The 14,982-nt window shown below is 50.1% G+C and overlaps 1 protein-coding gene across 1 annotated transcript in view; it reads left to right on the plus strand.

Annotated features, from left to right (window-relative positions):
• The window catches only part of CCDC39 (coiled-coil domain 39 molecular ruler complex subunit), a 297,469-nt gene extending 282,737 nt beyond the window's left edge, over window positions 1-14,732 (plus strand). The window contains exon 20 of the mRNA XM_085635382.1: window positions 13,498-14,732. Within this exon, the coding sequence (XP_085491508.1) occupies window positions 13,498-13,666 (169 nt within the window). The 3' untranslated portion in view covers window positions 13,667-14,732. The remainder of the gene's footprint in view (window positions 1-13,497) is intronic.
• The last annotated feature ends 250 nt before the right edge of the window (window positions 14,733-14,982 follow it).

Here is a 14,982-nt window from a genome sequence, read left to right on the forward strand (position 1 = left end):
ACAGCAATCAGTGCTGACTCCATACTGTACATTGGTCTGAAGCCAGACTGTGAGGAATCAAGACATCATATAGACTCAATGTATTCTGAGAGTAATTTATTGGTGTGTTTTTCCAAGAGTTTACTCAGTAGGGGCAGAAGGGAGATAGGGCGGTAGTTAGATAACTCTATTACTGGGACATTCGCCTTTTTTCGAATGGGGATTATCTGTGCAGCTTTCCATTCAAATGGAAGTTAGCCTTCCCTCATAGAGAGATTGAGTAACGTGCAGAAAGAGGGAGCCAGTTGTTTATGTAGCAGGGAAGAGACCCTAGCTGTAATTAAATCCATAGGTGTCCCTGATTTGGATGCTTTCAACATTGCCTCAACTGTGCCTACTGTGAGCCGGGTAAAATTATCCAAAAACTGGACATTGTCCAAGGTAGGGAGAGTATGACTTATTGTTTCACTCGGAGAATCCCGGGCTCCTGTGAATTTATCATAAATCGGATTGATTTTGTGTTCAAAATGATTAGTGATGGGGGGCGTGACTTGGCGAGTCAAGATGGTGGACGTGCTTTGAGCCGGCTCCCGCCCGCCCGTTACATCTATCCGTCTACTTATCCTGTTTCCTGGAGCTGAGGCGCCCTGATTCGAGGCTGTGGGGTGTGACCGGCAGCGGCGGCAGCCCGAGTGATCCTGGAGGTCTGGGGTCGCCTGTGAGCCGCCGGATGATCGCACGGCGCTTCTGGCCTGGTGCGGCGGTGTGAGCCGCGGCCTCCAGTGAGCGGGAGGCGGGGCTTGGCCTTCGCGCATGAAGCAGCGGCAGGGACCCGCATTGAGCCTAGCAGTCGCCGGGCGGGGTGTGAGCGGCTGGCGGCGGAGCGGCGCCCCGAGGCAGAAGAGACAGCCCAGCCTGGAGGGGTCCTGTGGTGGCTTCCTGGAGCGCCCTTGCCCGGAGGGGCATACGAGGCGGTGAGGTGCGGTGAGTGACCCGGCCAGGCTGTGGGCCCCACGTCAGCGTCGCTCCCCGGCTCTTTGTGCACCGCTTCCCCCCACACCTACACCAGTGATGCGGGGGTTCGGCGGCCGTTTTGGGTCGCAGGGGGAGAGGGGACCTGTTGGGGGCTGCCGAGACGGACCGACAGAGATCGGGCCCAGACAGGGCAGACTGCAGCATTCTTGACCCCTGAGACGGTGTGGCTAGACCCAGTCGGCCGGCTGGGCGGGTGCGGATGTCGCGCCCCCCCCCCCCCCCCGGGGCATTATCCTAGAGGTGGCGCCTGGATCCTGCTGGTGGTGATTGGACCTAGTCCAGTGAAGGCCTGTGGCACACAGATCGGGCGGCGGCGGCCTGGCGCCTGGGCGGGGAGGCCAGGACCCTGATCCCTATAGCTCCCACCAGATGGTTGGCGCTCTTGACTCTTCTCAGGGGCAGCATCCCGGAAGCGGCATTGTAGGTGGCAGAGGAGACTTACCTTCGGGCCCGTCTGGTTTTGCACGGCTGTGGCCTTGGAGCGGGGTCTGAGACGACGACCAAAGACAAGCATGGTGGAGGCGCGGCGAAGCAGGGGCCGATAGATAAATTCACGGGCCCGGGCCTGGCGGGGGCGGCCGCGGGGGGCTCCTCGGCCGCGACGCCGGATAACGCAGCTCTCCTGGCAGCTATAACGCAATCCCAAGACATGCTGGATGCCAAGATTGGGGCAGTTGGGTCGGATGTGATGCTGCTGCGCCAGGATCTGCGCAATGCGGTTGCCCGCATCACGGAGACTGAAGCTAGGGTGTTGGGGGTTGAGGATGAGGTGGCGACGCTGAGGAAGCAGGTTGCGGCCTTGAAGTCGACCCAGCAGGTTGCGGCCTTGAAGTCGACCCAGCGGGGCCTAGCGGGCAGGGTCGAGGATGCAGAAGGGCGGGCCCGCAGAAACAACTTGTGCTTTCTGGGTTTTCCGGAAGGCTGCGAGGGGAGCAATATGGAGCGCTTTCTTTCCCAATGACTGGAGGGCTGGCTTCCGCCTGAGTCACTGTCCCGCTGTTTCGTGGTGGAGCGGGCACACCGGGCACTTATCCAGAAGCCGCCAGTGGGTGCCCGTCCGTGGCCAATCATCGCTAGAATCCTTAATTATCATGACAGGGACGTCATTCTCCGCCAAGCCAGAGAGAAGGAGCCTCTTCACTTTGACAACTCCCGCATCCTCGTCTTCCCGGATTACACGCGCATGGTCCAACAGCAGCGCCAATGTTTCCTGGCAGCCAAGGCTCGGCTGCGAGAACTCCATCTCTCCTACGCTTTTCTCTATCCAGCTCGCCTGAGGGTTGTCTATGAGTCCCGTACGTTGTTCTTTGATTTGCCGGAGGAAGTATTCAAATGGACGGATGAGACAGTAAAGCTGCGCCCTCATACACCCCCTGGTAGGGAGTCGGACTTGTCCCAGAATGAGACGTCAGGAAATCATTCGCAGGGACTATCGAAGAGACAATGGCAATCCAGATCTCGCCGTCGCAATAAGTCCGGGGGGGCCCTGCATGGGGTTGGCCTGGCAACTGGTCGTCCGACGTCTGGGTCCTGAGGGCCCGGGAGCTACCTGGGTTCGAGTTATGTTTGCTTTGCCTCATGTGCTAGCCTTCGGCTGGTTCAACTTCCTCTGTGCGCGGGGTTGCCTTGGCCCCGGAGATTGTTGTGAAGGGCAGATACCACCGTAGCAGGTTGCGGGTGGGGATTCTGTGTTTTAGTTGTGGGAGGCAGGTTGGGGATCCATTGGTTGGGAACTCCTGAGGTCCACGGTTGGGGCCTTGGGATGTCTCTCACCGTGACAGGTACTTCAGTGTTTGTGAGGTATGGGGTGGGGGAGGCGGGGTGGGGGGTTTGTTGGTTAGCCGGGGTTTTAGTTTGGGTGTTGACCGCACTTTTGTACAGAGCTGAGCATGGGCAGCGGCAGACATCGGAGTCTCTTTGTTGCTACCATACTATTGTCATACCTCCCATGGCGGCGGATTCCCGGGGGGCTAGTGGGCGATTGGCCACAATAAAAGTGTTGAGCTGGAATGTCCGGAGCGCCCTGGACAAGATCAAGAGGGGGGCTATCCTGCAATATGCAAAGAGGGCCGCTGCTGATGTACTGCTCCTACAGGAGACGCACCTTTTGGGGACGAAAGTCCTGTGCCTCCAGCGCTATGGCTACACTCAAGTGTTTCACTCAGGGTTTGTTCAGGGCTCCAGGGGCGTAAGCATATTGGTACACAAACGGGTCCCATTCACGCATCATCGGACTTGGACAGACACACATGGGAGATATATCTTCGCTCAGGGGCAGATCGGGCAGAACAGGTAGTTTTTGGTAGTGTGTACGCCCCCCCCCCCCTCCTTGTCCTGGACATTTGCTGAACAACTTATGGCGCTCTGGGCGGACATCCCGGATGTTCTGGGGATTATGGGGGGGGCTTGGATGATGTGATGGATCTCTCAAGAGACTGACAGTCCGGGGGCAAGGGGAGGGTGGGCCTACGAAACTCAATGCACTGGTCGGTGGCCTAGCATGGGTGGATGCCTGGCGGCGCCGCCACAGCAATGCCCGTGAATACACTTACCTGTCTGCAGTATATGGCTCCTTCTCCCGCCTCGACTACATTTTCCACTCTGGGGCCGCGGTGTCCCGATTGGAGGAAGCGGAGATACTTCCGCGAGGGCCTTCGGATCATTCCCCAGTGTCTGCTGTCTTCCAGATGGGGGGCGCGGCCGGCCATTCCGTTGGCGGCTCTCGGTGTGGCACCTGCAACAAAGTGACTACAGGGCACATATGACTACTGCATTAGATCAATACTTGACACAGAATGTGGGATCCGTGTCTAGGGCGGACATGTTGTGGGAGGCGTGCAAACCAACACTACGCGGGGCTGATATCTCATACTGCGCAGCGGCCCGCCGCAAGCGCCGAGAGGGGCTGGTTCAAGCGGAGGCCGAAGTCGTGGAATTGGAGCGTAAGGGCCGGGAGGATGGGGGAGAGGTGACTCACCGGCAGCTACTCTACGCACAGCAGACGTTTTTCTCTTGCTCGACGAGGCACGTCAGGCCTGGTTAGCCACTAGGAGCCGAGTATACCAATGGGGGGGATAAATCGGGCACGATCCTGCACAGGTTGTGCCAGGGCATATATCATACCCAGGATCTCCCAGGGATCGTAGATCCGGAGGGCACACCGCTTGCGGACCCGGGTGCGCTCGCTAATAGTTTCGCTACATACTATGCAGGCCTGTATAGCCCCAGTGAATGTCTCACGGAAAAAGACATAGAGCGGCTCTATCAGAGACGGCGCAGACTAAACTGGATCTCCCGTGGAGGAATTCGGGGAGGCGCTGGGTGGCCTCAACCCAGGTAAGGCCCCGGGCCCAAATGGGTTCCTGAGTGAGTTCTTCAAGAAGTATTTCCTCCAATTAGGTCCACATTATAAGGCGGTGGTGGAGGAGGCTTGGGACTGTGGGCTGTTACCTCGGGACTGGAGGCATGCGGAAATTGTGGTGTTCCACAAATCAGGCAGACCCCCGGGGGAACACGCCTCGTATCGTCCAATTTCCCTCCTTAACGTGGAGACAAAAATGTTGGCGAAAGCCCTGGCTAACCGCCTCTTGCCATACATTACCTCTTTGGTTCACCCGGACCAGGCGGGTTTTATGCCATCCCGCGCAACGTGGCATAACATTCGGCGGGCCCACGTTGCGATCGCCGCGGTGCAGCGGTTGGGGGTTCCAGCAGCCCTGTTGTTGGCGGATATGGATCGTGCATTTGACTCCCTTAGCTGGCGATATCTGTTCCTGCTGCTGAAACGCTTGAATTTTGGTCCGCGGTTCATATCCTACATGCAGCTTCTATACACGGAGCTTACGGCTTTGGTTAGGGTAGTGGGGGCAACCTCAATGACTTTCCCCGTACGACGTGGAACACGCCAGGGGTGCCCCCTGTCCCCCTATTTATTTGCCCTGGCCATGGAACCCTTGGCAGCCTGGGTGCGGATAGACGCGCAAATTTCCGGCTTTGAGTGGGAGAATGAACTGTTCGATCGCATAGCTCTCTATGCGGACGACGTCCTATTTTTTCTAACAGATCTTGACCGCACGGGGCCCCGGCTACTCCGTATTATGCAGCTCTTTGGAGAGACTTGGGGTCTTTTCATGAATCCCCAGAAGTCTACCCTGTGGGTATTGGGGGGTCCGACTCAGTTGCAGGGGTGGGCCTCCACGGTGTGGATAGCTGCGGCGGGACTTAGGTATTTAGGGGTGTTCTTATCAGCTACCCCGGCGGTTTCCTAGGAGCGTAATGTGGTGCCCATATGGGATCGTATCTGCCAAGACATCAAATTGTGGGCTCGCATGCCGCTCACCATATTCGGTCGGTCCGCGATCTTTAAGATGGTGGCGGCCCTTCCCCGTCTTCTGTACCAGCTACAGAATCATCCTTATACTATTCCACCGGGCTGGTTCCGTCAGGTGAATTCGACCTTGGGTCAGTTTCTGTGGGAGGGTGGGGCGGTTCGGGTGGCCCTGCGGACGTGCTTCCTATCAACCTACGAGGGGGGGCTGGCCACGTCAGATATGCTTTCCTACTACCAGGCCTCCCACCTGTTGGTCCTGAACGAGTGGTGGTATGGGGATAGGGGGGATTCGGCTTACGGGGTGGAACGGCGACTTATGGCCCCACATACACTACATACCCTGCTATACTCCGCCCCGTATCGGGCACTGTTGCCACCGGTGACGCAGGTTGTTTTTCAGATTTGGCGCCAGGCGCTGACACGAATTGGGTGGTGGAACATGCTCACGCGGGAAACCCACCTGTGGCACAATGGGCGACTACCACAGATGGCGGCCCTGCCGGGTTTGAGGGGTGGGATCGGATAGGCATCTCCACCAAAGGCGATGTGGTACGGGGGTGCACCTTGAAGTCCTTTCAAGATCTACAACAAGAATTCAGCATGCCCTGCACACAGTTTTATAGATACCTCCAATTCCGCCATGCACTCTCCCCCAGCCTAGCGGGATTGGATTCCATAACTGAGTTTAGCCCCGTGGAAGCGAAGCTCTTCATGGGGGACCTCCAAGAGCGGAAAATTTCCAAGATATACCGAACGCTCGTCATTCACAGCTCCTCCTCGCTCCAGTATCTAAAGGGGAAATGGGAGGGGGATGTTGGTCCCCTCGATGAGACCGACTGGATGGAGGCGCTGGCCTCACCTCGGGGGGCAGCCATAGCCATTCGACTACGCCTTATTCAATTTAAATACTTGCACAGGGTTTATTTTACACGTAGGAGGCTGTGGCGGGCGGGGCTGATCGCATCTCCGGAGTGTCTCCGATGTGGGCGGGAGAAGGGTTCCTTCATTCACACGGTGTGGCTCTGTGTTTCATTATCCCGTTTCTGGAGAGGGGTGCTGTCCTGCCTATCTGAGGTGCTGGGCTGGGATCTTCCCACGGACCCTAAGCTGACACTCCTGCATGTCATGGCTGATATTGGAGGAAACATATATAAGAGGCACCTGCTACTGTTGGGCCTCACGCTGGCCAAGAGGGATGTCGCACGGGCATGGAAGGCTCCGGTGGATCCCTCTCTGAATGTGTGGAAGAGGGGTGTGCACTTTAGAATGGGTTTGGAGCTCCCCATATTTGCAGCCAGGGGGTGTCCACGTAAACATTATAAGATATGGAAGCGTTGGGCTGATTACAGAGGTATCCCCCTGGAGCCAGTCCCGGAGGAGCGGGAAGAGGGGTCCCTTTAGTTTTCCTGGGGAGGGAAGGCTTAATCTGGGCCCGGGGTCAGAACTGTCTAGTCTATGCTCATGCAGGATGTTGCTTGTTGGTCATGGTTTGGTGCGGTCGGGGGGGGATCCGGGAGTTTGGGGTGGGGGGGGTCGGGGGTCTGTTTTTCATATGAATTGCCTCTTCATTTATTTTTCTAATGTAAAACGTCAATGATATTATGTTTGTAATGCTTCGGCAGGTACCTCTGGGATTTCAGGGGCCTGCAATTTATGTGTATATTGACGAATAAAAACTATGTTTAAAAAGTTCTTAAGACGGGGGGATATCATTGGTGCAGGCCCTCGGGTTAGTGAAAGATTTAAGAATTTGAAATAATTCTTATGGGGAATTCCTTGCCTGGTTAAGCCATAAATCGATATGGGCTCTGCGGGCATTATTTAAATTCTTTTGATAGAGAGCTAAGGAAGTCTTACAGGTTTCTTTATCATTCTGGCCGTGTGAGTGGCGTCAATGTCTCTCCAGTTTTTTGCAAAGGGGTTTCTACTTATGCAGTTCCTGAGAATACCAGGCAGCATATGGCCGTTGTGTATCATTAAGTTGACGTTTCACAGGGGCCAAACTATCTATAGCTGAATTTACCGCATTATGGTAATCATTCAAGCAAACGTTGGTACTCCTCAATTCCCAATTCAAATGTCCCAAAAATGTGTTCATGAAGGTGTCCGGTGTAATTTTACGCCATTGTCTCCTAAAACTATAGGAGATATTGGAGGGGGTGGACTCCACCTTGGCCCCAAAAAATTGAAAATCAATCAGTGAATTGTTGGACCATACTAGAGGGCGGGGGGCCTCAATATGAATGTGCTGTGAGTTGGTCAGGATAAGATCCAGCGTATGTCCTGCGGAATGGCTTGGGGCCTCATTAGCATATCCTAGAATCAGCGCCAAGAACCAATCGGTGTGCGTACGCTTTACAAGAGACTTTAACATAACATAACATAGTCTTTTCCAGGCCTATAGTTGCCAAATCGGCAAGAAGCAGAGAAACTTCTGCGTTAGAGGCAATTTCACTATGTATATTAAAATCCCCTAACAAAAGAAAGTATTTGGTAGAAATGGTATGGGGGGGTAGATCAATGCCATCAGTTGGAGCGTAAAAACACAGAGGGGTCGGGGGGGGGGGTACACAAGGGCACCTTTCCAGCAGTCATGGGGCGAGAGATCAATTCTAAAAATACAGATCTCTATCTTATCTTCAGAGAAATGTTCAAGTATAGATACCTTGATAAAATCTTTATGGGCAATGGCAATACCTCCGCCCACCCTGTTCTCCCTATCAATCCTTTGGATGTGATAGTTCTCAGGAGTGCCACGGTAATGGAGAGTGTAGAGGTAGATTTGAGCCATGTCTCGGTGAGAAACCCGAGGTCAGGTGTTTCAGAAGTAAGCAAGTCCTAGATTTCTGCAGCATGGTTAGGCAAAGATCTAACATTACCCAAGAAGCATTTCCACAACTGAGCCGTCTTGATAGGCAGAATGTCGGAGGGGGGAGGAGAAGTATCTAGAATGTAATTCCTAAGCACCTGGTCAGGGAAAGGCTGTATAACTGCCTTCTGCCTCAGAGCTTTGGAAAACTGACCCTCCATATTAAAAAAGGCCCCCGACATGCCACAAGAGTTATTTGAGCAGTGAGCCCTGTTCAAAAGTCAAATACCTAGGAGTTCCTTAGCCGAATAGATAAATCTTCTCTAAAAAACAATGTCTGTCCCAGCAGATGTACATCTGCGGAGTCATGCATCTTAAATAGGAGCCAGGGAGCAGCTTTACTGCTGACTCCTGTAGCTCCTCCCCAAACTCGCAAGTGGGGTGGGTTCGTGCTCGCTCGCTCTCTCCACTCAAACGGGAAGTCCCGTGGTGGAACAGAGAGGGTGCGGGGCACGAAATGCAGCGGAAGAGGCAACAATGGCACAAAGCCAAAATAGAAGGCAGAGAGGCTGTGTGAGAGTGGCCTACAAGGCTCTGATCATATTTTTTAAAATGAAGTTAAAATTCGTAAAAAGCACTAGATACAACTACTATCTTACACTGATAGCGGCTAGTAGGTCAGCACAAGTGGAGCCTAAAAGTTAGTCTCTACATACATACTTTAAGACACACCCCATCTGTCATGGTGACCTGAAATCTAAAAGTATGGAGGTCAGCTCAGTGGTGTGGGGGGTGGGTAGGGCTTTCTCAGCCGTCCCATATAGTTAAGGATATTGACAGTCAGAAAAAACAGCCTCTGAATTAAATGGGAAACTGTTAACTCAGAGGGCTTCATGTCGGGGGTTATCGGAGAAATCTTAGTATCTCCCTGAATAAGAACGCAGGAGATGAGGAAATCAAGAGGGCCTTTGCTGAGATTTCAAGGCATATTACTGAGGCCTTAACGGGTAACATCACAGGAAAAGGGGAAACTAAAAATTGATGATTTGATCACAAATGCTCTAAAGCCAGGGCGACCATAAAGGCCGCACTGAATACACAACCAAGATCCAACCCTTCCCCTTCCCCTCCACCTCCACCACCGCACATCAACCTCGCTGACCCACTTCAGGAAGGGACTCAAGACCGGACTCTTCGACTGACTCATCAGCACAGCGCCTGGATACACTCATGGGTGATAAGCGGCGCTCTACAAATACTGTATATGATATGAGGTAATTTTAATGCAGGAGGAGATATAAATCAGCACTCTCCAGGAGGAAGAAAATCATGAAGGGTGAGGCTTGGGATGCCTTAGTGAAAACCAGCAATGTTAAGGGTGATACATTATTCTGGCCGGTGATCAACCATCCAGATGTTAAGGAAACGGGGGCCCCTTCAATTGAGGTGGCAATTCCAGCCTGCGAGTAAATAGCCTGTTTTCGATGAGTATATTGGCAGCCTGGTGTGGATATGTGGACTAATTTGCTCTGTGAGTCTCCCCTTATTTTTCCTGGGCTATCTGAGGGTTGGGGGTACATTGAGCTGACCCTCTAAGAGCTGATCAATGCCATAGTTAAATGTTCCAAGGCTAACGTCCCGGAGCCCAATGGGATTTCATCTGATCTTTGTAATGCTTATTTTGAATTCTGAGGTCCACTTCTTACAAATATGTTGAAATCTGCATGCAGAGCTTGTAAATTGGAAACTTGGTCAGAATCCACAATTATTCAAGAAAGGTAATTGCAGTGATCCCAGTTGCTATCAGCTGATCTCTCTATTGGATGCAATGGCCAAGGGTAAGGGGAGAATATTATTAGTGAAGCTGGAGGAATGGATAGACATACAATATGGGTTCCGGAGGGGCATTGGCACAGTCGAACAATGTCTTAAATTATCTTTCCTGCTCAACAACTATAAGATTGCAAAAAAGGGTGCCCTATACCTTCCCTTCATCGACCTGTCAAGCGCTTTTACCTGTGTCCCGCACAGTACATTGTGGCACTTGATCGAGAGCATGGGGTAGATGGCAGCATCCTAAACATTCTGAGAGTAATCTAAACTGGGACCACAGCATGGGTCAGGTATGGAGTGAATGGGGACTGCCCCAACATGTTCCATATTGCAGAGGTGGGATGCAGAGCATTGTTCTGTCTCCCTGCCTCTTCACCCTGTACATTAACAATTTACAGGGGCAATTGGTAGAGAGGTGCTGTAATATGCCACAAATTGGGCATTGCCTTGTTTCTGCTCTCCTTAAAGCAGATGACGCAATCTTGGCAGGCACACAAAAGGTTCTGCAAACTTTATTAGACATATTTGTGTTATTCTTGTGTGATTTAGAATTTAAGATCAACTGAACCATCAGCAGACCCCAGCTAATTCAACAGCTACTGAATGATCTTCCTACTTCCGTTCCTGGCCAAAGTATAGAAAAAGCCAGCAACCAACAACTCTCCTCACATCTGGAACAGAACCTCCCACTCGACCCCTCCTATTCCGGATCCCGCAGCAACCACAGCACCGAGACAGCCCTCAGCATGGCTACGGACGACATCCGAGCCCTACTCGACCGAGGAGAGACTGCGACTCTGATCCTCCTACACCTCTCAGCAGCCTTCGATACTGTCTCCCACCACACACTCATCACAAAGTTGCACAACATAGGCGTCCAAGGAGCCGCTCTGAGATCACCTCTTTCCTCCCTGGAAAAATGCAAAACGTTTGCCTTTGCCGCTGAACCCAAGGAACTATTCTGTGGAGTACCCCAAGGATCCTCGCTCAGCCGCACACTCGTCAACACTTATATGATATCTCTGGCCATATCGCCAAAACCCACAGACTCAATATTATATCCTATACCGACAACACACAACTCATCCTCTCCCTTTTTGAAGACACCACCAAGACCAACTTCCACAACTGCATGACAGCCAACTGGATGAAGGAAGGTACTGGTTTTCGGAAACAAAAGCTCCCCACTCAGAACTACTCCTACCTCCACTGACCATGCTAGGAACTCAAGCACCATCACCAAGTCCCTCATTTCCAGCTGACTGGACTACAGCAACGCATTCTACACAGGAATCGCAGCTTACCTCCTTGGACGACTACACACCATACAGAACGTCGCAGCCAGACTAGTCCTGGATCTCCCTAGATGAACCCACATTCCTCCCCTATCTCAGGAAACTCCACTGGCTACGTGTACAGAAAGAAATGCCAGTTCAAGCTCCTGACCCAGGCATACAAGGCCCCACACAACTTTGGACCCGCCTACTTGAACCACAACCTGAACGTCCATCAGCCCACCAGACACCTCAGCTCCGCATCTCTAACCCTCACTCCCGAATCCACCGTAGCAGATGTGGAGGCTGCTCCTTCTCCTACTTAGCAGCAAAGACATGGAACAAGATACCCTTTTATCTACAGACCTCCCATCTCTACCAGATTTCTGAAAGTCCCTGAAGACCTGGCTATTCAGCTAATCAACTGGACCCTGCCAGTGCTTAGATACCCTCATGTGTGACAAGTAGCACTCTGCAAATCTACTAATTGATGAATTGATGGATCCTTGTTAATTCTGTATTCAGAATGTTCCGGTTGAACAGCTAAGCACTTTTTCTTATTTGGGGTTACTTTTCAATGCAGCAGACATTTGCAAACAACAGATTAAACTTTGGCATGACCAAAAGGTCAGTTAATGTACCTTTTGCGCTGAGTTTGTATCTCAAAAGTGAAGCAAACCCGTGCAAAACGTTTTTTGTTGGATTTACTTTCTAGCGCAAAAAATTGTTTTGCGCTGGAAAGTTGCCTACGGGTAACACAAACCACTCCTTTGCATTATTCTGTGTCCGAGGCGCATTACATGAGGGGGTACATAGGCGTTCCCACGGTACCAACATTATTTTGGGGGTATAACTATCTACTAACAAACGCAGACAGTTTTTTGCACCAACAAATAATGCCACTTTGAAGCACTTTTATTTCTTCTATCTTTTCCTACTTTACACATGTGCTGCACTGTACAGCTCACATACAAGGTAAGAAAAGCTCTACAGTTTGTCTAAGCATAGTATTTTGTAGTGATATGGTACCCTTCCACTACAAAACCTATGCTAGACGCACGCAGACACCGTTGCATCATGATACAAAGGTGTGTGTGTGTTGCTCAGCAGCCTGATTGTGTGCCTGCACCCGGGAGGGGGAAGGAGAGTGTCATACCTCTGTATATAGTGAGCTTTCCCCCTCTCTCGCTGTCACGCAGCAACTTTGGGTGCAGCGCTGCGTTGTGTGACAGGATCCTAAATATGTCCCTATGTATTTTCCCACAAGTTGGGGATGCCACCTGTGAAGGAAGTGTGAACCATTTATCAGATAAAATGTATATTGGTGGCCACTTATTGAGCTGGAGGGGGTGGGGGCATGCTTCAAATGGCACAAAATGATTGCCTGCAGAGGATGGTGTCAGCTCCATCCTGCTGCGCATCTGTTTTGTGTCACAGTGGCAAAATTGAAGTGCCATTTATAGAAGATCTCTTCACGCTCCAACCTCTGCTGTGTGGTACAGGACGTGGACTAAGCCTGAGGCTGTGTGGAGCAGACATATTTTTTTGACGACCCCATGACTTATGCTCAAATACACAAGACAGAACTTAAGCACCTATGCCTAAAGCATTTTGCAGAGGAAAGAGGTCTAGCTGGCAGACAGAAAGTTTCTAATATGTGTTATTGCTCATTAACCGGTGAGCCAGGATTGCAACCTTACCTGGCTTGGCTGCTTAATAGACAACAAAGATATGATTAAATATGGCTTGCTGCATTGTTTCATTGCAACCCTGGTGAAGTTCATTGGACCCTTGCCCATGTGAAAATAATGGCACGCAAGATATACCGCACTTTTGTTTTTTTTTTGTAGTTTTTATAAGATTCCCAGTACTAAATGTATTACTTTTCTTCTTAAGGAAACCAAGATTAGACATTCCACATAGCCCTGAACTTCTTACAAAATTTAAACTCAATAAGTCTGTTTTACAGTTTTAACTTACATTTGGCATGCAATTCGCATAAGAAAGCGCCTTGGTGATTAATGCGGGGTTGTTTTAGGCAAGTGTTTGTGAATACATTCTTGCTTTATAAATCACTATATTATCTACTTTTATTAACATTGCTCTATTATTTGTAGAATCAGGTCATTTAATTTGTGTCTATACTTTTATGGTTTTAACATTTAAAACCGAATAAAGTTGTTTTGAACTGTGAACTAAGTGTATTTAAACTTTTGCTTTATCACTTTCTGTTTCAGATCTTCTACCTCTAAAAGCAGTACAAGTTCAAATCAGCAAGCATCAGTTAAAGTTGTAGAGATGCCTTTTGTCTGTCCTCCAAGTGGTTCGTCATCATCTTCTCAAAGCTCAAAGTCGTCCAGCGTTGCTGGCAGCACCAGTAGTGCACGCAGAAAAAGTCAAAAATAGGTGAAAGGAAGATGCCTCAGTTGTTCTTACTTTCATGTGGGAATGGGCTTTTAAAAACCCTGGGCTCATATTTTTGAAGCCTTTGCATTATCCTTGCATCAGACAAGGCGACGCATGGACAACGCAACCGCTTCAGTTATATTTACAAAGTCATACAAGGCCTGCTTTGTATGGCCTTGCGTGGCTTTGTAAAGAAATGGAACGCAAGGCAGCTGTTTGCGCTGCCTTACATTAAATTTCAACTTGGGAAGAGCTCCATTGGTGTGGCATGGGCATTCCCCTGCATCCACCTATGGATGTTGGCACGTTCTCAGATTTACAAAGACTTTTAAACCTGGGAATGCATCAAAATGTTACGCCTTCCCAAGTGAGGCATACCGGGGGAAAAAAAATCTTTGTTTCTCATTGTTATTTCCTCTTGCCACATCTGCTGCATTTTGCAGCATACACAGAAAGAGGAAAATGCCTCTAAGGATTGTTTTTGTGCAGGAAGGCACCTTCCTGTATAAAGACAATCCACACCCCACAATTCGCAAGAGATTTTTTCCCTGATCAGTTACAAGTCCCCTACCTCCTCCTTTCAAGAAATATCTGTGTTGTGTGAATGAGTTGTAATAATGCACTGGATTCTCCAAATGACAAATTACCAACAGGGAAAACATTTTTATGAATAAAATGTTGGCCGCCAAACTTTGAGGAAATTTGTTTTTTAAGTTACATTTGTTCTTTTTCTCCACATATCTTAAAGCCCCTGCTTATGAGGACCTAGCAAGTATTTATTTTATAAAAAATATACATTTACAGTGCTGCTATGCACAACCTGAAAGATATATATATTATTTGACCTCTTGTGAATGCAAGAAGTAAAATTTAATTTTCTCATCCTTCGGCTGTCAAGAAAAGTAATTCATTTTTGTTTAAATGTCAGTTACAAAAAAAGGAAATGTGTAAAGTGCTCCTGTAAAACAAGCTTGTAAGGCGAAATTTGTCTATAAGCATTTTTAAACCATGTTCCTTTGTATATTAATACACATCTGTATGCAATAAAAACATTTCTTGAGTACAATATTAAATTGTGTGATTTTTTTTAAAATGCATAATATTCACCATATGCTCTGCTGGTAATAAAATGTGTTCCTCTGTTTCACCACGATTTTAGGAATAAGCAAGAGTAGCAAGTCTCTGCTAAGGGAGGCCCTAGAGGCAGGGATCTCTAACAGACGTGGTTGCTCCAGCAGGCAGTGCATGAAACCTCCGGAAATCTATCCCAGCCGGGCAGTTTCCTAGTACTGCGGGTAAAGGGCATACAGGGGGTT

Source organism: Triturus cristatus, chromosome 11, assembly GCF_964204655.1.
Source record: "Triturus cristatus chromosome 11, aTriCri1.1, whole genome shotgun sequence".
Taxonomy (NCBI): Eukaryota; Metazoa; Chordata; class Amphibia; order Caudata; family Salamandridae; genus Triturus; species Triturus cristatus.